This window comes from Mytilinidion resinicola (genome assembly GCF_010093595.1).
Source record: "Mytilinidion resinicola strain CBS 304.34 unplaced genomic scaffold BDZ99scaffold_29, whole genome shotgun sequence".
NCBI classification, from domain to species: domain Eukaryota; kingdom Fungi; phylum Ascomycota; class Dothideomycetes; order Mytilinidiales; family Mytilinidiaceae; genus Mytilinidion; species Mytilinidion resinicola.
Window position 1 is genome coordinate 230646 of NW_022985465.1, and position 23232 is coordinate 253877.

At 50.7% G+C, this 23232-nt stretch overlaps 8 protein-coding genes across 8 annotated transcripts; 4 read left to right on the forward strand and 4 right to left on the reverse strand.

Annotated features, from left to right (window-relative positions):
- Positions 1 to 2272: 2272 nt before the first annotated feature.
- Positions 2273 to 8091, forward strand: BDZ99DRAFT_548193 (uncharacterized protein; the record flags this gene model as incomplete). Its single annotated transcript, XM_033726916.1, has 14 exons — positions 2273 to 2494; positions 2580 to 3108; positions 3164 to 3390; positions 3468 to 3747; positions 3837 to 4061; positions 4111 to 4922; positions 4986 to 5148; positions 5234 to 5599; positions 5658 to 5853; positions 5911 to 6026; positions 6078 to 6696; positions 6758 to 6838; positions 6908 to 7303; positions 7367 to 8091. 14 exons carry the CDS (start codon positions 2273 to 2275, stop codon positions 7608 to 7610), a joined length of 4476 nt encoding a protein of 1491 aa, XP_033569885.1. The 3' UTR covers positions 7611 to 8091.
- Positions 8092 to 8647: 556 nt separating this feature from the next.
- Positions 8648 to 9596, reverse strand: BDZ99DRAFT_527021 (uncharacterized protein; the record flags this gene model as incomplete). Its single annotated transcript, XM_033726195.1, has 3 exons — positions 8648 to 9277; positions 9329 to 9450; positions 9509 to 9596. The coding sequence occupies 3 exons, from the start codon at positions 9594 to 9596 to the stop codon at positions 8648 to 8650; spliced, it is 840 nt and encodes a 279-aa protein (XP_033569886.1).
- Positions 9597 to 9738: 142 nt separating this feature from the next.
- On the reverse strand, positions 9739 to 10419 carry BDZ99DRAFT_177398 (uncharacterized protein). Its single transcript, XM_033713024.1, has one exon. The coding sequence runs from the start codon at positions 10257 to 10259 to the stop codon at positions 9903 to 9905; it is 357 nt and encodes a 118-aa protein (XP_033569887.1). The 5' UTR covers positions 10260 to 10419; the 3' UTR covers positions 9739 to 9902.
- BDZ99DRAFT_468588 (uncharacterized protein) lies at positions 9936 to 10763 on the forward strand. The gene is made up of 2 exons (XM_033721289.1): positions 9936 to 10166; positions 10227 to 10763. The coding sequence occupies exon 2, from the start codon at positions 10366 to 10368 to the stop codon at positions 10669 to 10671; it is 306 nt and encodes a 101-aa protein (XP_033569888.1). The 5' UTR covers positions 9936 to 10166; positions 10227 to 10365; the 3' UTR covers positions 10672 to 10763.
- Positions 10764 to 11569: 806 nt separating this feature from the next.
- BDZ99DRAFT_468590 (uncharacterized protein) lies at positions 11570 to 13401 on the forward strand. The gene is made up of 4 exons (XM_033721290.1): positions 11570 to 12197; positions 12249 to 12374; positions 12431 to 12580; positions 12637 to 13401. The coding sequence occupies exons 1-4, from the start codon at positions 11724 to 11726 to the stop codon at positions 13048 to 13050; spliced, it is 1164 nt and encodes a 387-aa protein (XP_033569889.1). The 5' UTR covers positions 11570 to 11723; the 3' UTR covers positions 13051 to 13401.
- On the reverse strand, positions 12909 to 14469 carry BDZ99DRAFT_177440 (uncharacterized protein). The gene has a single exon (XM_033713025.1). It carries the CDS (start codon positions 14391 to 14393, stop codon positions 13371 to 13373), a length of 1023 nt encoding a protein of 340 aa, XP_033569890.1. The 5' UTR covers positions 14394 to 14469; the 3' UTR covers positions 12909 to 13370.
- Positions 14470 to 15148: 679 nt separating this feature from the next.
- BDZ99DRAFT_454166 (Pentafunctional AroM protein) lies at positions 15149 to 20432 on the reverse strand. Its single transcript, XM_033718364.1, has 3 exons — positions 15558 to 20432; positions 15456 to 15500; positions 15149 to 15394 (listed from the first exon to the last, which is right to left on the reverse strand). Exons 1-3 carry the CDS (start codon positions 20283 to 20285, stop codon positions 15374 to 15376), a joined length of 4794 nt encoding a protein of 1597 aa, XP_033569891.1. The 5' UTR covers positions 20286 to 20432; the 3' UTR covers positions 15149 to 15373.
- Positions 20433 to 20973: 541 nt separating this feature from the next.
- BDZ99DRAFT_468593 (uncharacterized protein) lies at positions 20974 to 23127 on the forward strand. Its single transcript, XM_033721291.1, has 5 exons — positions 20974 to 21908; positions 21964 to 22158; positions 22221 to 22385; positions 22441 to 22495; positions 22546 to 23127. The coding sequence occupies exons 1-5, from the start codon at positions 20979 to 20981 to the stop codon at positions 22989 to 22991; spliced, it is 1791 nt and encodes a 596-aa protein (XP_033569892.1). The 5' UTR covers positions 20974 to 20978; the 3' UTR covers positions 22992 to 23127.
- Positions 23128 to 23232: the final 105 nt, after the last annotated feature.

Sequence of the window (23232 nt, forward strand, 5' to 3'; positions counted from 1 at the left end):
AGCCCCTGACATCCTATGCCAATGTTACCAGCGTGATCATTGTCTCCACATCCATGCATGGTCCAGCGGAATTGAAACCCGCTTCCACGGAGAGATCGCCATGCCCAGACCATCCAGGGAGACCAACTTCCAGCCGGGCAGAGCCCGCAATTGCATCGACGGGCCTCCAGCTGATCAGTTACATCATGGACTAAGGCAAGGGGTGCTTCTTCTCAAGATACTTAGGGTCCAATCAAAGGATGTCGCGATGTCATGATGGATCGAAATCGGCAAGGAGAAGGGCAGGAACCGTCCCGCCGGGAAAGACATGGCTGCCGCAGTGGATATAAGCCTGCCCAGTTTGGGAAACGGAGTCGGTGCTGTCGGGCCGCTCCGACGCAAGCTACATATAGGCCCCCGCGATCGGAAGTCCTTCCGGTGGTTCCTTCCGGCACTAGGTGCTACTCACTATGTAAAGTAGAAGCTCGGTATACCATTCATGCTATAAACCGTTTTTGTAAGTTAGAACGTTCAACAATCTCCTTACACGTTTTTTTGCCCCTGTCACGTTCAAATCTCGACATAGCGTTAGACTCAAAGCTCTCATATACAAAAATGGTTTATCGAGCGGGTATGGGGCGAGTATTGGGTCTGAGAACCCCAGTTTTGGGGTGATTTTTGGGGCCTAGGCGGGCCATCTACCAACGCCTTTCAAGATATCTTACCTCAGTCATAAGTATTGCAAAGAGTACTAAATGTGGCAGGATATAGTTCCCATCAACATTAAATGCGCAGCGGCCTCTCACTTGTTTTCCCGTGGTCATCTGCTGTAACGTTGTGATACGGTACGACACTCATGCCCCCCTGGCCCCGAGCTGAACGGTATATCGAGCTTTTACTGTATGTACTTTCTTTACCTTCGCTTGCTCTCGAAACTCTAATGTATATGAAACGCATCCGCCTACACCACGTGTTCCATGAGGGGCAGCGCGAGTCACGAATCCGGGATTTCTCCCGCGGTGTACAGCATGCAGGCGTGTCCGTAGGTGGTCCCGCATGCGTGTCAACCTTCCTGATCAGGCATGAAAGAGGGCGATGTTCAATATGAACGCCTCCAAGCACCAGGCTTTTACCACGCTAAACTCAGTCCCGGTAAGGTATAGCACCAGGAAAGGGCTTGAATTCCCCCTACTTCGCCCCCGGAGTCAAAGTGCGCTAGATCACCATTGGATGCAGGCATATGCTGTATAACCACAGGCTGTCCCAAAGGGTCAAACTGTGTAGACTGTCGAGTCGCGCCCAATGCAGACTGGAACATGGCCAGCCAAGCAGTCCGTTTGAAATTCCGAGAGATCCAACCACACTCTGCGGAGAACCTACCGGGCACCTCCCTCGGAGCGAATGCACAGCTGGACCAGGCTGGCGCAGGATCACTTCCGCCAGGGCCATGGCAAGTTGAGAAGACGTTCATGTTACGTAACTATTCCACACATCAAAAGCCAAAATCCTCGGCTCTCCAATGTGACAGCACAGCATTCAGGCAAAATTCCTTGGGATGACGGTGGTGTGGTGTCGAGTAAATTAGAGTTATTCTGCCGCCCGTGTCCTGCGGCGCCTCCCCGCAATCGCTAAAATAGGAGGCGCAGATCTTCACCCCAAAAGCGGCAAAACGAGATATACGAATGCATACCATTTAATTTATTTAGGCATGAAGAGGCGCAGATCTTCACCCCAAAAGCGGCAAAACGAGATATACGAATGCATACCATTTAATATATTTAGGCGTGAAGAGGCTCACCGGATTTAGACATGAGATTTTCGGTTCTGTGTGTAGCTTCACCGTGAGTAATATCGCTTTCCATCTTCGACTTCTCGTTAATCTGACGAAGTGGGAGCAATGTGAGGGGAGCCAATGGATTTGTCTCATGATTTACGATATCAAAGAATCTCGCCTACCCCTAACTATTCGAGACGCCACAAGTGTACCTAGGCTGGCCACGCTGTCCACTCGATGAGCTTCAGCTCCGGCCTGGATAATTGGGTCGGGAACCCCCGAGTTGTTCCGGATAATCTCCAGCATCTTTGCACTGATAGGATATCCCAGTTCCTCCTAACCCCTATTTTGTCGGTGGTGCCTTTTGCGTTGAACTAGTCGAATATGACATGAAATGCGCAAACTGAACAAGTACGGCATGGACCCAGGCGTCTCTTCTGCCGGCCTCGAATTTCTACGGAAGCGTATTGACACCTGTCATTGAACTACACTGTTGAAATCAGTGTAAACGGATTCACAATGGCTTCCAAATCGTGGTCACACTGTGCCTCTATTGATGATACTTTTGGGCCTCACGCGAAGAGTTGTCGAGGTGGATTCGATTTTACGTTATTCTTTGAAGAAACGATTTTGTTAATCCTTCCTCTATCCATAGCTCTCATTGCTGCCGTCATTCGAGTATTCTTCCTATTGAGAACAAGGACCAAAGTGAAGAGTACAGCCATTCTATTCCTGAAGCTTGTGGGTAACATTCCGTACTAACGCATCTTCCTCCGCAATGGTGGATGCGATACCTATGTTTGTGCTAATTCTATTTATCGTCTAGGGCTCTTATACTGCCTTCGGGTTCATCCAAGTCATTCTCCTGATCTTCTGGGCGGGTCCAGCCGCTGTCAAAACCCGAGCATCAATACCCGCGACCGTTCTCACTTTCGTCGGCTCCTTCTTACTCTGTCTTCTATCCTATGCAGAGCATCTTCACTCTATTCGACCGTCATTTTTGCTAAACGTCTATCTATTGCTATCGTTGCTTTTTGACATAGCCCGAACTCGAACTATCTGGCTTCAGCCATATAATGGCACCATCGCAATTCTATGCGCTATCAGCGTATCTGTAAAGGCAATAGTCGTTCTACTCGAGGGAAAAGATAAGCGATCCATCCTTTATCCGCAATATGCATCTTACCCTACGGAGGCGACAAGTGGCATATACAGTAGATGCTTTTTCTGGTGGCAGAACAGCCTCTTCCGCAGAGGCTTTTCTTCCTCTATCACCGTCGATGATCTCCCCAAACTAGACATCCACCTTGAATCGAGTTATTTACAACTCCTGCTCCAACCTACCTGGGAGTCCGGTATGTTCATTCACTCATCTCTGGAGTCACCGTTTCTAACCTCCTTCTCTATTAGTAATCCACCATGGCCCCCATTCTCTCTTCCTTACCACGTTGAGCAGACTCAAAGGTCCTTTTCTTGCCGTGATACCACCAAGAGCGTTTCTCATAGCTTTCAATTACTCTCAGCCCTTGCTCATTAACCGAGCTATCACCCTCTCGCAACAACCTGTCTCGAAGCAGACTACGAATAATGGCTATGGTCTCATAGGAGCTTACATTCTCGTTTACATGGGCATAGCAGTAAGTGCTACATGTTTGATTGAAAAATGCTTCTTAAAGACCTGCTATCAGCGCACCTACTTACTGACCTTGGAAAGATCACTACCGGTCAATACCAGCATTTGACATATCGTGCGATCACTATGATTCGCGGAGGTGTTATCTCATTGTTACACGATAAAACATCAAACTTGAGCATCACTGAAGCGGACCCCGCGTCATCACTCACTCTTATGAGTGCAGATATCGAGCGTATAACGACGGGAATGCAAACCATGCATGAGATTTGGGCAAATATCATCGAAGTCGTCTTGGCAATTTACTTGCTGCAATTACAGCTCGGGGCTGCATGCGTGATCCCCATTGGAGTCGCTATCAGTACGTAAATGCACTCTTGCTACCGCTTTTATCTGTTGATCATTGCGGTCAGTGCAATGCTAATAGGTGCCATCTACTAGTTTCCTTAGTGGGATCGCTCGCCGCTACTGGCCTCGTCATGAAGAGGCAACAGCTATGGCTTGAGGCCATCGAGCGGCGTATCACAGCCACAACGGGTATGCTCAGTTCCATGAAAGGTGTCAAGATGTGTGGCCTTTCAAGCGTCCTGCGCCAGAGCTTGCAACAGCTGCGTATCGACGAGATGAACGTTTCTAAGGGATTCCGAACTCTACTCATTTGGAACATGGGTTTCGGTAAGTCTTCCATGGTTCGTGAGCAACGCGATGTCTGACAGCCGCCTAGCATACATATCTCCTGTCGTGGCGCCAGTCCTCACTTTCGCTGTGTTCTCTATAATAGCGCGGGATGGCGGCCATTCCACGCTAAATACAGCCAAGGTATTCACTTCGTTGTCCCTATTCGCTCTGCTATCGGAGCCTCTTGGATCTCTGATAATGTCACTCGCAACCTTCATGGGCGCGGTTGGTTGCTTTCAGCGAATCCAGACGTTCTTGCTCACCGAGCCTAGAGTAGACCGACGAGAGGCTGTTTCATTACATCTTGAGGGCTCACGGAATTCACAGGATTGCTCGGAAAAGAGTGCCGCGCTATCTCAGAGGAGTTGCTCATTATCACAGCAGAGCAATATGTCGCAGGAGAAATTAACTCTTCGAAAGCACTACACGTTGTCCAACACAAGCGCCATACTCATAGAAAACGGAACCTTTGGTTGGGATAAAGAGGATCATGCGTCAGACGTACTTCAGGATATTAATCTGGCAATTCCACGAGGCAGACTAACCATGCTGATTGGGCCTGTGGGGTGCGGTAAGTCGACTCTTCTCAAGGCTATCCTTGGTGAGCTTCCAGTGATGGAGGGTGACGTTCGGTTTTTATCATCCATGAGGGTTGCGTATTGTGAGCAGGATCCCTGGCACATGAACGGTACCGTCCGACAAAGCATTATTGCAGTTTCGGAGTACGATCAACGGTGGTACGAATCGTGCGTTGTAGCATGTGCACTAGACGATGATCTCCATCAGCTGCCTCAGGGAGACCAGACACAGATTGGCAGCAAGGGTGTCGCCTTATCGGGCGGCCAAAGCCAAAGAATTGTGAGCATGCACCTAAGTTAAGACCCACGGTGCATTTCAACCAACACTGACGCGGCGCGGCAGGCACTGGCGAGGGCAATATATGCTCAGAAGAATACCCTCATTCTGGATGACGCACTATCTGGACTCGATTCGCATACTGAGAATCGCGTCTGGCACAATCTCTTCGGTGCCGATGGTCTTCTTCAAAAATACGGATCTACCGTTCTCATTGCATCATCATCAGGTTCGTCTAAGTCTTTCCTAACCTTCGCATCAACACGACCGCCATTCCGTCTATCAAGTTTCCCAAGCATTTACCTCATCTCCAGCTAATTTGAACATAGCGAAGCGGGTTCCTTATGCCGATCATATCATTGCGCTTGATTCCCACGGCAAGATCTCAGAGCAAGGCTCGTTTGATGTTCTTAGCAAGAGTGGTGGCTACGTTTCTCAATTCAACCTGAAGTCGCCTGAGCGGAGCCACACGGCCGAAAAGCTAGATATGAAAAGCCTAAGATTCAATACTGCTCCTACCATGAACGGTCAGAGTACAGAAAATGATATCCAAGCGGAGGCCAACAAGCGAACCGGCGATGTGACCATATACACGTACTACATTAGTACTGTGGGTTGGCTCCCAACAATTATCTTCATGGTTTCGATTACTATTTTCATATTCTGCATCTCTTTTCCGAGTAAGTTTACAAATTGCTGCGCTTCTCTTCCTGTTCTTCGTTAATGACCGCCCGTTAGATCTATGGGTGAAATGGTGGGCCGCCGCAAACGCCGTCACTCCAAACGGGAACTTAGGATACTATCTCGGTATCTATGCAATGTTGGGCATACTGGCTCTCATTTTTCTCGTGATCAGTTGTTGGCAGATTATGATCACTATGGTGCCCCGTTCGGGGGTGAACTTCCACTGGAAATTACTCCAGACAGTACTAAGGTAAGCCTTCACATCATTCAACTTTCCAAAACAAGACAAGAGTCTTAACACTATTAGCGCACCAATGACTTTCTTCTCTACAACCGATACCGGTGTCACCCTCAACCGATTCAGCCAGGACCTTCAGTTGATAGATATGGAGCTCCCAGTAGCTGCTCTCAACACCTTCGCAAGTATGTCGCTACATCCGTTTCTTCTTAGCACACATACTAATATTTTGAAAGCTTTCGTACTTTGCATTGCCCAGATGGTCCTCATATCTATCGCTTCTCCCTACGCCGCAATCGCCATTCCCTTCCTCCTTGCGACACTCTACCTCGTCCAGAAGTTCTATCTCCGCACCTCACGACAGCTTCGGTTTCTCGACCTTGAAGCCAAATCCCCTCTCTATACACAGTTTACCGAGATACTGTCCGGCCTTGCAACCGTTCGCGCGTTTGGATTCCAGTCGAGTCTTCAAAAGAAGACTAAAGAGATACTCGACCGAAGCCAAAAACCCTTCTATCTCCTCTTCGCCGTGCAACGGTGGCTTACTCTAGTGCTGGACTTGGTTGTAGCAGCCGTGGCTGTACTTCTCATCAGCTTAGTCGTCGCTCTTAGGGGCAAGCTGAGTGCGGGATACGTCGGCGTTGCGTTATTGAACGTGATTCTCTTCTCACAGAGTATCAAAATGCTCATCACGTTCTGGACGCAGCTAGAGACCCACATCGGTTCGGTCGCTCGTATAAAGACCTTCGCGGCGGAAGCTGTCGGCGAGGATCTAGAAGGCGAGAAAGGAGAAGTGCCAGAGAGTTGGCCCGCTCATGGTAGAGTAGAGTTTAAGGATATCACCGCGGGATATAAGTAAGTTTCTCGGCATTCTCTGAGGAGGCACTCGTATGGATCTAATCAAACTACGTCGTAGGCCGTCCGAACCTGTCTTGAACGAGTTTTCTTTGACTATAGAATCGGGAGAGAAAGTCGCTATTGTCGGACGCACCGGCAGGTAAGGAGAATCATTCCGTTACTTATTTGATTGGCAACATATTAGCTGTGATACTGACGCTTCCTCTAGCGGCAAATCATCGTTACTGCTGACCCTATTCCGCATGCTCGACCCAACCAACGGCAGCATCCACGTCGACTCTCTCGACCTCAGCACCCTCCCCCGCGATACCATCCGATCGCGCCTAATTGGCCTACCCCAAGACGCTTACCTTCTCGCCGGCTCCGTGCGACTCAATGCAGACCCCATGGGCGAATGCACCGACAAAGCCATCAAAGCCACGCTACAGGACGTCCAGCTCTGGGACGCAATCGTCAAGAACGGCGACCAGAAGAAGTACAAGCATCCGCTGGACGTTCAAGTAGAAGATTTGCACTTCAGTAAAGGGCAGCAGCAGCTATTCTGCTTGGCGCGCGCTATGCTGCGGAAAGGGAGAGTCGTCGTGTTGGATGAGGCGACGAGCAGGTGAGCACTCACTCGAATACCTCGAACCGCGAGATATGAAGGAAGCGTGTTGACATGCTACAGCATCGACGCCCAGACCGACAAATTGATCCAGCGTCTCATCCGCGCCAAGTTCGCTTCTCACACCATCATCGCGGTCGCGCACAAGCTTGACACTATTCTCGACTTTGATAAGGTCGTTGTCATGGAGAACGGCCACATTCGTGAGTGCGGCGAACCGTACCTGCTGCTTGAGGATCCGACGTCTGAGTTTGCGAGGCTGTACTTTGCGGCTGAGCGCGAGCACGAGGATTCAGAAACTTTCTAGTACTGGTTCGAATTCGGATGTGAGTTGGATGGTTGATGTGCTATGAACAGGTGAGGGGAGGGGGTTCGAAGACGGCCGATCAAATTGCTACTTAATAGTCTTAGTATTATTTTCTTGCGTTTGCTTGCAAGTTTTCCTTTACGTCGCACTTTGCTTATGTTATTGTTTAAACGCTTTCTCAGTTTGCTATATTACGCCGGTCGCTTCTGTCTGAATTATGTACTCGAGAATGTTACATGCTGCCTCAATTTTCGAGTCGACGAGGTGGTTGCTAGTCTCCGTTCATCAGAAGCAAATGAACGCGTATCAGTTTGCGTTCGTGGAGTTTTGACATCGTGTCCGGATGATAACGGCACGTCATCCGGTTTTTAATCTTCTAGGCCAGAATGGTCTGCGAACCCTAGGGTGTCACGGTTTGAAGTCCCCCAATGCATGTTCAAGGACCTAGACGGGAGGCAAGCGAATCATTTTGAACGACCTCTGAACTCACTAGGCCTCCTTAGACGACGCACCCATAATCAAGACATACATTCATTAGCATTATCATTATTTCTATCTCGGCTTCAACGAGTCTAATACCTTTGAGTCGACCTAAGGTACCATTAGTTGCATATGAGAGAGGCTCTTCTTGTAATGACAGACCCTGAATGACAGGAAGTGGCCCGTAGGCAGTGGGACGTATCGATGTCTAGCCTTCCTCCCAGCTACCACTTCGCCCTTAGAGAGTACGAGTGGTTTGTAGCAGAAAAAGCTCCATCCCTTCCAGCACATGTCTCGCTGTGACGTGGGATTGTCTCAAGTACGCCAACTTTCTTTCTCGGTCAGCTTCGGTGGATGTGGTGGTGTCCGAGAATATCGATGATGGATGGTCCTGTCGTGTTCCTTTCGTAGGAAACGTCCCAGGCTAGCCTTAAATCACCAGACACGCCCTTTTGAGTCGAAAAAGGAGGGTTTCAAGCGTTCCGGTTATCAAATTTAGGGCCTCGTTGTATAGAAAGTAACTTCGTGATCATTATTTTTGAAATTGACTCATGGTATCACCCCGGCAATTCAACAGCGAGTTCCTTGCTGTCTCCAATCTCATGGACATTCGCCGGCGTATGCATTTCGGCTTCTGAGGGTCTCGCGTCGAGTTCCGCTCTGGCTGATGTCAAGTCGAGCTCTGATCCCATGAGCTTCCAGGGTCTCTCGGATCGTTTCTTGCGGTGCTGATATAAGAGATAGCCAGCCAGGGCAAGCCCCATCATACATAGGGGAACGCCAAGTGCCAATCCGACTACGCCGCTTTTGCTCAGGCCGGCGGATGTGGTGGGCGAAGTAGTTGCTGTTGAGCTCGAACTTGCTGTGGGCGATCCAGAACTTGATAATGAGGATGTAGCTGTCGGGGTTCCAGTACTATCCGGGATGTCTAGGATTTCGGTAGGCCCCGTTGTGCTGGCCGACATGAATTGTATCCCCGCGAGGACAGTCGAGTCGAAGGTGCCGTGCATATATGACAGAGTGAAGCGTGAGGAGAAGGAAGTTATCGTGCCGCCGCCTGTATAATTCGTGACGAGCATGAAGAAATACGCATTGATGTCGCTGCCCCCAATGGAGGTCTCGATGTTCTCGGAAAGCTCTGTATTGTTGGAAAAAGCGGCGGACTGGACGAGGGTGCTGAGTACAGCCTGGATAACGCGTCAGTCTCGGCTCGAACGAAAGGGAGATTCTCTACGTACTTGCGAGCTGGCGTTATTACCACCGGCACACAGCGCCAGCTTGTAGGTCGTAAGGTTTGCGGCGGGGATTGTGCCATCCTCCAGTATCCATTGCACGGTGAAAGACTCTCCTCCTTGAATCTCTGTTGATGCATTAGTTTCGTCGCATGTAGGGCACACAAATAGCTCTTGGAGCTTTACCTGCACCGGCTGTAGGCTGTAGGAACGTCACAACAGCCGACACACAGCTCGTCAGCGCAAGCACCAGGAAACAAAGAATGAGCTCCATCGCGGCCGGACTACCTCAGTAAAGGCGAAATCATTGAGATACGAGAGTACTTGGGAGAGATGCGGAGGTTCGGAAAATACGAGAGGACGCGCACCCCCCGCTAGAGGGAGCTGGTACCTTAGCCCTGGACTGGCATAGCAGCGGGCCGGCGTGTGGCTGTGAGCGCGCCATTGGCAAACAACGTGCGGGAGCTAGATTTGTTTCGTCTTCAACCCATGGTCGAGCTGCTGCGTTGGGTTAGCATCAGGAGAGGTTAGGACACGGGCTTGGTGCTCGCTGTCTTGCTGTGGCTCAACCGTGAATTTCTCAGAAATTAGCTTCCATCACCACTTTTAGCTCCCTATACCAACCCACTGGCATTGAAGGTAGATAGCCTGATGGAAGGTGGTGGTTATCGAAAGGATTGAGGTGTGATGTTGGCCGCGGCTGGACCCAATGTCCGGCATCCCCGGCGTTTCCCGCCTCTTCAGGCTCTCCTTTTCTTCTAACTCGGCGAGTCCAGCTCCGAGCCTGATTCCAAGCGTATGAACGTTTAGGACCATCCTGCACGCCTATGCACAGATGTAACACGTTAGGAATGCCCCGGTGTAGCATATGCTTTTCAATATTCAGGCTGACAGACTCCATCAGCATGCATTTAGTGAACGTGTTGGCAGCCATCATGCCACGATGGTTGCATCGCCAACGCTGACATCTGTTACGGACGTACTAGAATCTATTTACAGCCACCACTTCCGACAACACAGGGCTGGCAGTCGCTCAGGCTCTGATGAACCCCGCACTGTCGGCCAACAGGCAGATTTTTCTGAGCGACTTCGTCACGTCGCCCCGTGAGATTATTGCGGAATTGGAGAGGCAGGTCGGGGAGAAACTTGCGATTGAAAAGAAGGCATCCGGCCCGACCATCGAGGAAGCGAGGGCCAAATTCGATGCTGGCGACTTCAACGCAGTGTATACGTTGCTTTCTTTGAGCTTCGTGAGTGATGAAGATGCAGGATACAACTTCGAAAGGGAGCAGAAAATTCGGAACAAGCATCTCGGACTTCCGAAAGCCACTCTGGACGAAGTTATCTAGGCAACTTTGGAGAAGCAAAAGAAATGAGATGTCAGAGAGGGGGATACGAGGGCATCAGTTCCTAGTAGATACAAAAAATGAATCATGCGAATGCTCGAACTGCTCCTGCGTCTAGAGTCGTCGCAAGGCTTCTCCTCTAAAAGCCTACCGCGCGTGGCAGCACTCTGTACCACGGTGATTTCTGAGGAGATTCAGTCACGTGACCAGATCAGATCAATCAAAAATAAGCCACTATCAGAATCTGGTCACGTGACTGAATCTCCTCAGAAATCACCGTGGTAGTCCCTGCACCTACAAATGAATCGTACCCGCCCCACGGAGTCTAGGAGTGCGCACGCGAAATAGTCCGTGGGGCGGGTCCGAACAATCCATCAAGTTGGTGGGTGCCAAGGAGCGAAGAAGCTCATGATGCTGCAGCCTCGCTCTCGCCCAGGTCACCGCTATTCCACGCCTGTGACGCATCACAGCCATGCGCACAGGATTCCCCATCTGTCCCGACGGTCGCTCTCAGCCCTACATGGTGTGGTGCTGGTGCTGGTTCAGCCTCCGCCTCCGCCTCCGCCTCCGGTCGGGTTGTGCGAGATCTCCACAGCCCTCAGCCTTGCGACAGGGGTTTTCCGAGCTTCTCCAAGAGAAATCCGCGCTAAACAATGCTTGACAGGCTTAAGCTGCAGAAAGTCAGCAACGCGAGCCGCGCCAGCGCCTGCCCTGATGGGGAAGCCTGTGCGCCATTGGCTGTGGCCTGCGTATCATGGACCCTTTGAGGTGGCTGAGGATGGGGTGTTGCAGACGCGAGGTGCCAGGCACAACGGCGCTGCATGGGTTTTCCGAGTGCCCGGTAGGTGGAGATTGTATAGGACGCGTAACTATATAGACCGCTGGAAGCAGCTCGTTTTCAGTTATCCAGCACTTCTTCATATTCACAATTCACGCACTCCTCGGGACTCTAAGCTACTAGTCGCCCATCTACTCTTTATATTTAGAGGTCCACACTACTTCGATTTTTCAGGAATTGCATTCACCCCTATTTCTTCCATCCAGACCCAGGCATCATGGATACACCGAACATGCACCTCGTCGCGCGGAAACTCTTCGGTGGTCATGGTGGCAGCAAAAATCACACCTGCCCTGCACCCGACACCAATGGCCCTACCATAGTACCCCTCTTCGGCTCCATGTCCTTTAAGACTTTCTCGACCGTCGTCGCCGGCGCAACCTCCATAGTCACCATTCTCTTAGCACTCACCCTCGTCCTCCGACACGCAACACACTACACCATCCCCAAGGAGCAGCGCCAGATCATCCGGATAGGCTGCTTCCTCCCCTGGGTCACCATTTTCGCCTTCTTGAGCGTCGCCTTCGAGTCCAAGGGCTTGTACATCGCGCCTGGCATTGACATCGCGACTGCGCTGGCGCTGTCGAGCTTCCTGCTTTTGCTTTGCAACTACGTCCTGTCGAACCCCGATGGGCTGCAGGACTTGTTTGGGAATGATGTATACACGGCCCAGAGTCCGGCGTGGCTGAAGGTGATTCTCCTTTTATAATGTTCCGTGCATCGAGACTGACTTTGTTTGCAGAGATCGTGGTACATGGTGCTCCAGTTCATCCCCGTCAGCGTCATTCTCTGGATTGCGACCGCCGCGAGTTTGGCAGCTGGGACCTACTGCTCCAACTCTAACAGCATCTACTTCGTTCACATCTGGGTAAGCTACCGCTAGTGCTATGCTGAATGTCGACGGGCCGACTAACCTGAATCAAGGTCACCGTAATCAGAGGCTTCTGTACAGGAATGGCGGTCATGTCAATCTTCCGCTTCCACAAGATTATGCATGCGAAACTGGCCCCGCACAAAATAATGATGAAGTTCTTCGCATTCAAGGGCGTTATCGTAGTCATGTTCATCCAAGCGGTATGTAGCCGCGCCGCACCAAACACATGGAATTCCCAAGACTGATCTTCACAAAGTTCCTCATCAGCATCCTCGTCTCGTCAAAGGTCATCAAACCAACCAGCCATCTCACCTACAACAACATCCAAGTAGGCGTCCCGAATCTGCTCCTGTGCTGCGAACTGCCCTTCTTCTCCGCCTTCATCCTCTACGCCTATCGCGTTACCCCCTACAGCAAGGCCAAGCTCGGAAGCCCTAAATATGGCGCTTTTGCGGCAATAATCCAGGCGCTGAACTACACGGATATTCTGTCCGCTTTCTTCAAGGGGCCGATGAAGTTGATAAAGGACCAGGAGGGGGTAAAAGGACGTGATGGTGATGGGATGATGCCTTTGATTGCACCACCTGCCTACAACAACGCACAGCCAATTGCGTACAACAGACAGTCAAACGGCCCGCATGATTACGAATACCATGGTGTAGGGGCCTGAAGGGGACTTCTCACAAAACGTGGCTGTATATGGAGGACATATTCGTTTCTGGATGCAGGAACAGGTGCACTGAAGCGTTGGTATATGGAGTCTAGTCCTTCTCGGTCGGTGAGGTGTACGGAGTTGGAATTTGAACCCTATTGGGCAATGAGCGTTAGCAATGTTGCAAATCGATCTGGATGTAGATATCTTTCGCTGTGAAAGAGAATGGAGCTCATACTTACGCTACTGGAAGGTTCCATATTCATCTATAGAAAATATCGTAGATCCGGATAAGGACAGGATTACAGAGGGCCTTGATGTAAGGGAAATCTCATAGATCATTTCCAATCAATTTGTCGAGATATTGGAATTGCCGAAGGAGGTATTGCCATCCTGAAGTCCAGTATCCTTCGTCCATGACTGATTCCAAGACTGTCGTTCATGAAAGACAGTACACCGTCAATGAATGACACCTTTTTACTGTCGTCCGGACATCTTGTCCTCACCAGGTGCAAAGGCCACAAGAGCCAATAACCTCCGAGGGGCTTGGGTTGCGGGTTCTTGACGATACCGTTGGAATCAATCTGGCCGAGGCAGAATGGGACGCTTGCACAAATCTCATCCGAATATGTACGTATAATGTCTCGGTGAGTCGCTTGGGAAGAAACGCGGTCATCGAAAACGAAAGCTTCAAAATACAGGATTATGCAAATGGCAAGATGGTGTATGAGAATTCGAGTTCCCCTGAAAAGGTTCCAGATCAACGCTGTCCGGTGGCCGCAGAGTGGGTATACGTGGAATTCGTCCAGCCAGCTAGGGAATGCTATTGGCAAGGCCCAATGACTTTTTTGAGGAACGAACACAGATTGGTACGTCCATTCGAGGGAAGTATCATGTCTCCATTGAAGCAACATTGCGTCGATTTCCCAAACTTCTTGCAACAGCACTCGCAACCGTGAAGGTTCAGGTGTTTTCGTATGATCACGAAGCATTGCAATACCAGTAAAGCAAGTCTTTGCAGCTCTATCCACGATTTTAGTGATGGTCCGATCGGGGGAGCCGGTGGCGAGCTCTTCAGGAAAGCTGAAATTAACTGGAGGAAACCAGTACTTCCCTAGGTACGCTAGTTGCTGCAAAGGAGTCAGAGGTACACTATGAACAGAGGGCTTGCTTAGATGCAGGAATGGAAATGGCATTACCATTTGGAAGTATGTACTGCGGTAAAGGTTCTGGCCCCGGATTGTTTTCAACTGGCTGGGCCCTCGAATCTTCAGAAGAAGGAGACGACCATTATAGTGGCAATCCCATAGGCCCATAAGTTCCTCGGACACTATGAGTTCGTATAGCGCTATGATGGACATAGCTCCTATCGTTGCATCTTTCTTTGCTTCTACCGGGTCACGCAACGCTTGGTTTAGCAGAGCTAAGCAAGATCCGTAAGCCTTTCGAGCCTTGACCTTTAGATCTTGGTCTCTGATTTGATTGGCTAGGGAAGCATACGCGGCCGCGGTTAAAGCTTCCAGGAGGCATTTCGTTACGAATTTAGGGTTGGAAATATCTTCAAGAAACCCAAGGAAGCCCCCAGGTACTCCTGGAATGGATCCAGGGATTACGTAGTCGGCGAAAAAGCGTGGAACTGCTAGGTCTTCATATGAACATCGTAGTGACGCCAGTGGTGATGTACCAATGAGGTGGCCGGTTACTTGATCGGACACCACGAAGGATGGCTCATGGCGTATCAGTTGCGTTTCATTCTTATATCCAATACATTTCAGCCCTTTCTTCACGCATCTCCGGCATTGGGGGACATGCTGATCGCACTAAATGACGAATTAGCTTGAGCACTCTGCAAGATCCAAACATTGGGTACGAATTAGATAATCCGCACCTTCACTTTCTTCACACGGCATTCAACACAAGCACGAGCGGGCCTGCCAGGCAGTGACATGGCTGTTTCTCGGTACGTTGATCGGTTTGTAGAGCTGAGAAGGGAGGGTGCAGATGTCAGGAGGCAGGTAACTATGGATGTAAGATTGGATGTGGTAAGATCGGACTAAACGATCGCCGAGGCTCGCCAAGCGCCGCTAATCGGACCCTGCCCGGAGACTGCCGTCCAATCGGAACTTTGCGTGTGGAGTTTCTTCACTGCAGGCTGACTGACGGAGTGATCGACGAAAGCTCAAAGTTGAGTTGATAGGCGGATTTGAAACATTTGAGTGCAATCGTTGTTGAACGTAAACTACATGAGGCCCGTAACTTGCCCTATCTCCAAAGCTACAGTTGATGCAGCTTCTTTTTCTTAATCTAAGATGCAAGCGCAATCCCCTGGCATATCTCTCCTTCACGCACCCAACACAGCAGCCTAGCGCAGTGATCAGCAAGAGCACACCTGATCAGTTATCTGAGAATGGGATAAGACTTACCTTGGCTACATCGTACAAAGGAGTAATACCCGTCCAGTGTTGGAACTAGAACACGTTAGTATACGCTCTATCTACTGTGTGACCTAAGGAATAATATCCTACCTGATACACTCCTTGTCCCACCAGTACCTCAAACCCGTTGACCGTCTTCCACCCTACATCCGTTGCCAACTGCATCAGTGCTGTGACTGGTGGCTTGTAGGTCATCTCAAGAAGGATCCGATTGCTTTCGGCTTTTCCAGACACGGGAGACTTAGCGCCTGCGTCTGCCGCCGAGGCTTTCGAGAAGATGCTGCACAAAACCTCGCGCATACCCGACTCGATAGGCTGATCAGCGGGGATCGTGCCAATCGCAACGGACGGAATCTTCTTTAGGCTCTCCACCGCCTTGAGGTCCGGTAAAGTACGCAGATCATATTCCTTGGGGAAAGAATCGACCAGCGCGGCCATCTTTTGCGGGCTCCGTCCTACAAGGTAAATCGGTGAATACTGCATTTGATACAGAGCGTAAACAGCTGCGCGTGCAGTGCCTCCACCGCCAATGACGAGGCCGCTTTGGAGTCCAGCGCTGCCTTGCGCACCAGCATTGCGGAGCACGAGAACCATACCTTGCCAGTCGGTATTGCGGCCAACCAGACACACAACCTCCTTCCCAGAAACATCGGTGACAGTTTGAGGCACAATAGTGTTCAGCGCCCCGATTACGTCGACTTCTGGACCAACGCTATCAAGCAGCGGCCGGACGTCCTGCTTCAAGGGCATAGTAACGGACGATCCTCCGAAATCTGGCGCCCGGATGATGTCTTTGATATCGTTGACGTCTTTTGTTTCATACAGACTGTACTTATGCGGAAGACCGGTTTCACTAAACAGCGTGTTATGCATCGGCGGTGATCGCGAAAGCCCCACGGGATAACCGAAGATGTAGAACCTCTTCGGCTCAATCTCACCGACAAGGGCTAACCCGCGGCGAATGTCTGCCGCAGATAGCTGTCCGGGCGCGGCTGCTGTAGGGAGCTTGGGATGCGAAACGGGCGTCATGAATGAGTTGGTGATCCTGCTAAGCTTTCCTTTCGCTCCCATGTTGAGAGCGATTAAGGGCGTTTGATGAGCGCTGTCTGCCCATGCCTTGAAATCTGCGAGGGCAAAGTTATCCTGGAGAGACTTGGCCATCCCAACAAGCTTGATAACATCTCCATATTGCAATGCTTTGTTGTAGAAGGGAATCCACGAGCCATTGCTCCAAGAGAGCTGTCCTTGTGGGTCGTGATGCGACGCAATGATACACGAGTGGCCTTTGCTCTCGGACACTTCTCCAAGAATGCTATCTGGCGTTGTCATCTCGAGATCGATAAACTCGAACCCAAGTCTGATGGCGGTCTTGTACAACTGAAGTGCTTCAGAGAAAGCATCGTCAGGGAACCTTCCACCCTGGGCCCGGGTCCGAATCGTGAAGATCAACGGTAAAGTGACCGCGGAGCGTAGCAACGCGACTTGGCCCACAACAAATTCTACCGACGGGATACCGGTGGTAGATTTGGGATCCTCTAGAAGATCAGCCCGAAGTTCGACAGCATCTGAACCAACAACAATCTCCGGGAGTTGCTGTACGAAAGGAAGAATTTCCGGTAGCGAGAGGCAAACAAAGAACGAGTGTTTCCTCTTCTTCATGAAATCAAGGACCGAGGACTTTCCAGATATCAGTGAAAGGAACCGGGAGAAATCCTCCAGTGTATTAGCAAGCCCAGCAGAGTCGACGGACTGGCTGTGGAAATGGAAGTTACTGCACTCTTGAAACCAGGGCTTGCGTCGCAGCCAAACGCCCATCATGTCTTCAACGTATGCAGGCCTCGTCTTGTCGATGTTGAGAAACTGCATCACTTGCGCAATATCTCTCGTTACCAGTAAAACGATGCCACCGTCTTTTTGGTAGGCCGAAAGCATTTTGCGAGCTTCTGGCATTTCCACTATTCCTCCTCCGCAAGCGAGGATATGACCCGTTGGCTTCTCTCTGATAGTTCGAGCAAGCAGTTGTAATTCTTCGTCACGGAAACCTTCCCAGCCTCGCGCCTTGATCAGTTCCGGAATGGTCATGGCAACGTGCGCTTCTAGTGCAGTGTCAAGATCGAGCAGTGGCCATCCTAAGATCCGCGCAGCCCAACCACCAGTCGTGGTCTTCCCCGCCCCTCTCATCCCGATGATGAAGATCGACTTCTCATGGGTTGGGTTCTTCTTTACACCGTTCTGTGCGAGAGTTGGTGGTTCAACGCCAGCCAACTGAACCTTGAATTGTTGGGAGAGAATATCCCAAAAGCCAGGCCACGTCTTGCCCGTGCAATCTTTCTCAAGAACAAGTACCGGCTGTGGAGCGACAATTGAGAGGACCCCAAAACTCATTGCAACTCGATGGTCATCGTAGCAATGAATGCCAGTGGATGGTGGGGTTAGTTCGTAGCTCAATCCGTCAACTTCGATCCCATCTTCAAGCTCTCTACAGATGACTCCAAACTTCGCCAGTTGATCTTTCATCGCAGCGATGCGATTGCACTCCTTCACTCGCTGGTTGGCTATACCTGTAATGCGAGTGGTCGTTGTGGTGCCATTGGAGGACGCAACTGCAGCCAAAACGGAGGCGGTCAGGAATGCATCTGTCATGGGCTCCATGTCCACTTCTGTCAAAGCCTTCAATCCGCCTTTGGGTGGTCCAGTCACCGTAGTCGAGCCTTCTGTCTGCTCAACCGTGCAGCCCATGGGTCGAAGCACGTCCACAGCGAAGCGAGCATCCCCTTGGAGAGAGCTTGACCCAATGTTGGGCACAGTGCACGTCGTGCCTGTGATAGCTGCAATAGCTAGTGGATAGGTAGCTGAGCTGGCGTCACTCTCGACAACGTATGCGGCGGGATTGCTGTAGGCTTGCTTGGGAATGTGGTAAGTATTCGGTTCTGATGTAGACTTCCGTACCTTCACCCCGAAACTCGCCATCATGGAGATGGTCATGTCGATGTACGGCTGGGATATGGGCTTTCCGCCGACCAGGCGAAGAGTTACCGCCTTCTTGGCATACGGTGCGCACATAAGCAGGGAGGATACGTATTGAGATGAGACAGTGGCTGCGAGTTCGATGTCTCCCGTGAAAGATTCATCACCAAACCCGCCGCAAGCCTTAATGTTAAGGGGAAGGCTGCCTTCCTTCTCCAGGTAGTCAACATGCACTCCCATGGACCGAAGAGATTTGACTAGAGGACCAATAGGTCGCTCCTTCATTCTAGCGTTGCCTGTCAGAACTGTGGTCCCAGTGCTCTCAGTCCGCTGTGCAAGCGCTGCAACGGTTGTCAGAAATCGAGAAGCAGTGCCAGCATTGCCCAAATAGAGCTCATCGGTGGTAGATTTTAGGTTGCCTCCATTTCCAATGACAACTAGCTCACGGCCATCATTCTCCCACGCGAATGTCGCGCCATGTAATTTTGAAATGGCATCAAGCATGACTTGGGTATCATCTGAATGTAGCAAGTTTGAGATTCGGCAGGATCCTGATCCGAGGGCTGCAAGAACAAGGACACGATTCGAGATACTCTTCGATCCTGGCGGAGTACAAACGACTTTTGAACTAGGAGGAATCCCTGGACGGACTAGCACACTCGGGGATAAGATGAGTTTGATATCTCGATCAGCCACAACGCTAGCCTTCTTTTCATAAGTCCTCCCAATACCGGAGAGGAGTACAATTTTCTTCTTGGCGCCATCGTTCTTCTTGTCGACTGCCATGATAGATATGAGCTCATCGACAGGGCAGTGCCTGTTTGCTGATCGCTTCCTCACGGTTTTGTTCTCTAGCGATGTAGGCAGCCCGTAGCTGGCAATGCATTTGGTCAGTCTCGCGACAGCTGCCGGTTCAAGGACTCCCAAGTATCTTGCTAACTCTGCCTCTTTCACCATGCCAATAGCCACGCATTCGCCGTGAAGGATTTGCGGTGTGAGAATGGCCTCCATGGCATGGCCTATTGAATGCCCAAAGTTCAGCAGATTCCGTAGACCGCCTTCTCTCTCGTCCGCAGACACGACATGTGCTTTGACTCGGACCGAACCAAGCACAATACGCTTCAGTATCGTGGCAATGGCTTCCATCCGGCGCTGGCCTTTCACAGGCTTCTTTTCAATCGTTTGCAGTATAATTTCGGCATTGTCTTCCAAGGCAGTGAACTCTTGCTCGTCCCAGATCGCAGCGGTCTTGACAACCTCCGCCATGCCATTGATGACCTCTCGTTTTGGAAGAGTCTCTAGGAACTGGAGATCAATATAGATTCTTTCTGGCTGCCAGAATGCGCCCACGAGGTTCTTCCCCGCGGGAGTATCAATAGCCGTCTTGCCACCAATTGAAGAATCAACCATGGACAACAGAGTTGTGGGAACCTGCACGAAGCGTATGCCCCTCATGTATGTTGCCGCGACAAAGCCTATCATGTCTCCAATCACTCCACCGCCAAGGGCGATTATAACAGTGTCTCGGGTGCATCCTTGTGACAGCAACCAATCTTCGACCACACCTTTCGTGGCTCGTGATTTCGAGTTTTCGCCGGGTGCAATCTCGTAGGTCAGAAGCCGTGGAGGGGTGGATATGTTCGAGGCCTCGTTTTCGAAGCTCTTTCGGAAGGTAGGGATGTAGAGCGAGCCGATGTTCGTGTCCGTGATGAGCACATAGGTGGAAGACTTGACGGATGTGAGGAGGTCATGCGCAACGAAACTCTCCCAAAGGCCATATTCGACTATAATGGACTCTTTCCCGAGGATAGAGACCTTGGTGGGGCTGCTCTGAGCTGCATTGGATGCCATGGCAGCGGAAGCACAGCGCAGCAAGTGCTGAGCAGATTGGGGAAAGTCGAGGTGCCAATTAGCACGACTTGGGGATCTAGATTGTCAAGCTCCGCGGACTATGGGCGGCGGGTCATAATGAAGACACGCTGTGGTGGGAGTCGCTCGTGAGTCAAAATGTCCAAACTTTCTCAGCTTGCCGGGTGTACTACAGTAATACTGACCGCCAGGCTAAGTGTTCTTCCTGCTACGGTGTGCTATCTGTTTGTTTTTTATGGTATGCCGCACGCCCTCTCTGTGCAAAAATTGGGTTGGGCCTGCTTACTCTGCTCGTCTATTTTGTGCCCTTAGCGCTCGAGACGGCATCAACTCCAGGCTGGCTGCACATCATCAATTGTTATTGCATCCCCGGCCCATTGACCTGTATCCGTGTAGCAGTATGCAGTGTCTTTCCGGTGGCACCCGACATGCCTCGTATGACGCGCCGTTGCCTTCAGCTGTGGCTGTTACTAGCCCAGGCCGAAGTCATCTCACTCAGGGGCTTGCTCCTCACTCACTTCATTCACGACTACCGAAGGCAGCACACCAGATCGAAACGCTGTATCACATCAAGCGGACAGCTATAAATACAGCCCTCAAGAACGTAGCTGGACGTGTATCACAAGGACACCGCGGTTGCACATATCGAAAACGAACACTCAACACACGACGATTATGACGGAAGCCGCTCAGGACCAACGAGCCAAATTGCCAGGCTTTGGCTTTCCAGTCAATCAGGAGCCAAACTGGTGGTACGAGGGATCTCACCACGATGGCCCAGTTACGATGACTCGGCTTCCGAACGCCATTTCTGACTGGGCTGCCGACTGCATGACCGTCCGGGAGAGATCCATGCTCGCAATGGTCAACCAGATCACCGACAAACCAGAGTGGGCTCGAAAAGTGTTCGATGAAGAGATCGTTGCCAAATGGCGGACAGAAGCCTTGACCGATGAAGGCCACGGCTTCAGCTCGAAAATGTTTGATCATTGTATTGCCGAGCTCCGAGACAAAGCGAAAGTGTACGACGAATCTGGTATTATTCCTATTCTAGAGGGAGATGTGGCCGTGGTCAAGTCCGACAGCATCATTCCCCACGATCTCAAAGTTGAGCTCCAATCAGCCATCAAACCTCTCGAAAATATTCCAGATCGGCTTAAGGACTGGCATCCTGGATCCAATGAACAAGTTCTAGATCTCGTTCACCCCTCACTATTCCCTCTTCTTTATGGACGTTCCCGAATCCTTCCAGAAGGCACAGTAGGCCTTCTTAACTGTGTGGAGAGCTGTGGTAAAGGCGAAGTAATCCCAGAGCCAAAAGAAGACGATGTCAAGGTTTTACATCTGAATGCAAGCTTGAGAGGGAGGAGCCTCGATAAGGAAAGATTCTGGTCACGGAAATTCCAATGGCTGCCCTGCGAGGTGGTGTTGGGCGAAAATGGCAAAGTACAGATTGCTAGCTACATCAACAACCTGCACCCTGTTCATCATGAGGGACTTTACAAGGTCATCGAAAAATTCATTGCAAAGTCAATTGCTCCGTGGTCCACGGTCTTCAATTCCATCCGAATAGGATCTTGTCAGCGCGTGCCCATGGAAGAGACGGTATGTATAAATCTCTGAAACATAATGTTCTTCCACTAATATTCACGCTTTTAAGGTGTACGAGTTTCCTCAAGGGGAATCTCGGCCTAGGGACGAGGACGAGAGCTCTGACGATCCCGATGCCTACGAGAGGGACGAGCAATGGCTGCATGACACACGAGTTTTGGTGGAGCCTGATGCCGTGGCCTATAACTCGCTGGATAAAACGCCAAATGTCAAGATGGACTTTAAGGAATTTTCCAAGATCCAGGTACGTCAAAACTCCGGACGTCCCTCTCTTCCGACTCCAATTGCTTAATTTCCAGCACCTAGGTGATTGTCAAACTTGCAACAATTCACCTGACCCCAGAGAAGCCAGCTTATGCCGGAGGGTCGTGGCATATCGAAGGACAGCTTAACGAGCACATAGCTGCAACGGCTTTGTATTACCTCGACAACTCTAATATCACGGACAGTCATTTAGCTTTTAGACAGAAGGTGAAAAATTACACCAGGCGTGCTTTTCATCGGTTTAATATACTAAATAAAGCAGGTCACTATTGACGAAGATATAAACTTGAAGACATACAACCAGAGTGATTACGACGGTAAGTTGCTCCATTCTAGTGAGAGGCAAGAACTAACATTCAGCAATCAGGTGTTGAATATGCCTACGACATTGAGCAAGAAGGTCCCGGTATCCAAGATCTGGGGCAAGTTCTCACGCGTGAAGGCCGCCTCCTCGTGTTCCCAAATGTCCTTCAACACCAAGTACAGCCTTTCAAACTTGTTGATGAGACTAGACCGGGCCACCGAAAGATGCTAGCGTTGTTCTTGATTGACCCGTACCAGCGCATCATCAGTACCGCGAATGTGCCACCTCAGCAGAAGGATTGGTGGGCTGAATTGGTGCGAGACGAGACTAGAGTGGGCGATTTGCCGGCGGAGTTGCAGAACTTCATTGTCGACGACGTGACAGACTTCCCAATCAGCATGGAGGAGGCGAAGAAAGTGCGCGAAGAGTTGATGGAGGAGCGCAGAGCCTTTGTTGACGAGGTGAATGAGGAGTACGAGAGTGAGGAGTTCAGTTTCTGCGAGCACTGAACTTTGTAGATTTCGATTCAATTGTCTGGAAAATGAGAACTGGCGATACGTTCGTAGTAGTTGGAAACGAACGCAGGAGTCCTTCCAGCGGTGAAGGGCTGAAGGGCGGTGGCGGTTAAGTCCGCAGTGAATGCTAGGTAGACGCTTCTCGAAACGCTTAACCTAAACGGGCACTAGTGTGATTCATTACTCACCCCTCCATCCACCAGCACCGCCCCTGCCGCCCCCAGCGTCGACTCAT

Bases quoted from the DNA above. Each gene is read 5' to 3' on its own strand.
- BDZ99DRAFT_177398 (XM_033713024.1), bottom strand. From the start codon at position 10,259: ATGATGGCTGCCAACACGTTCACTAAATGCATGCTGATGGAGTCTGTC.
- BDZ99DRAFT_468588 (XM_033721289.1), top strand. From the start codon at position 10,366: ATGAACCCCGCACTGTCGGCCAACAGGCAGATTTTTCTGAGCGACTTC.
- BDZ99DRAFT_468590 (XM_033721290.1), top strand. From the start codon at position 11,724: ATGGATACACCGAACATGCACCTCGTCGCGCGGAAACTCTTCGGTGGT. The intron at 12,375-12,430 runs GTAAGCTACCGC...ACCTGAATCAAG, and splicing joins TCTACTTCGTTCACATCTGG to GTCACCGTAATCAGAGGCTT. The intron at 12,581-12,636 runs GTATGTAGCCGC...ATCTTCACAAAG, and splicing joins TAGTCATGTTCATCCAAGCG to TTCCTCATCAGCATCCTCGT.
- BDZ99DRAFT_177440 (XM_033713025.1), bottom strand. From the start codon at position 14,393: ATGTCCATCATAGCGCTATACGAACTCATAGTGTCCGAGGAACTTATG.
- BDZ99DRAFT_454166 (XM_033718364.1), bottom strand. From the start codon at position 20,285: ATGGCATCCAATGCAGCTCAGAGCAGCCCCACCAAGGTCTCTATCCTC. The intron at 15,501-15,557 runs GTAGGATATTAT...AACGTGTTCTAG, and splicing joins TGGGACAAGGAGTGTATCAG to TTCCAACACTGGACGGGTAT. The intron at 15,395-15,455 runs GTAAGTCTTATC...TCACTGCGCTAG, and splicing joins CTTTGTACGATGTAGCCAAG to GCTGCTGTGTTGGGTGCGTG.
- BDZ99DRAFT_468593 (XM_033721291.1), top strand. From the start codon at position 20,979: ATGACGGAAGCCGCTCAGGACCAACGAGCCAAATTGCCAGGCTTTGGC. The intron at 22,159-22,220 runs GTACGTCAAAAC...TCCAGCACCTAG, and splicing joins AGGAATTTTCCAAGATCCAG to GTGATTGTCAAACTTGCAAC. The intron at 22,386-22,440 runs GTGAAAAATTAC...TAAATAAAGCAG, and splicing joins ATTTAGCTTTTAGACAGAAG to GTCACTATTGACGAAGATAT.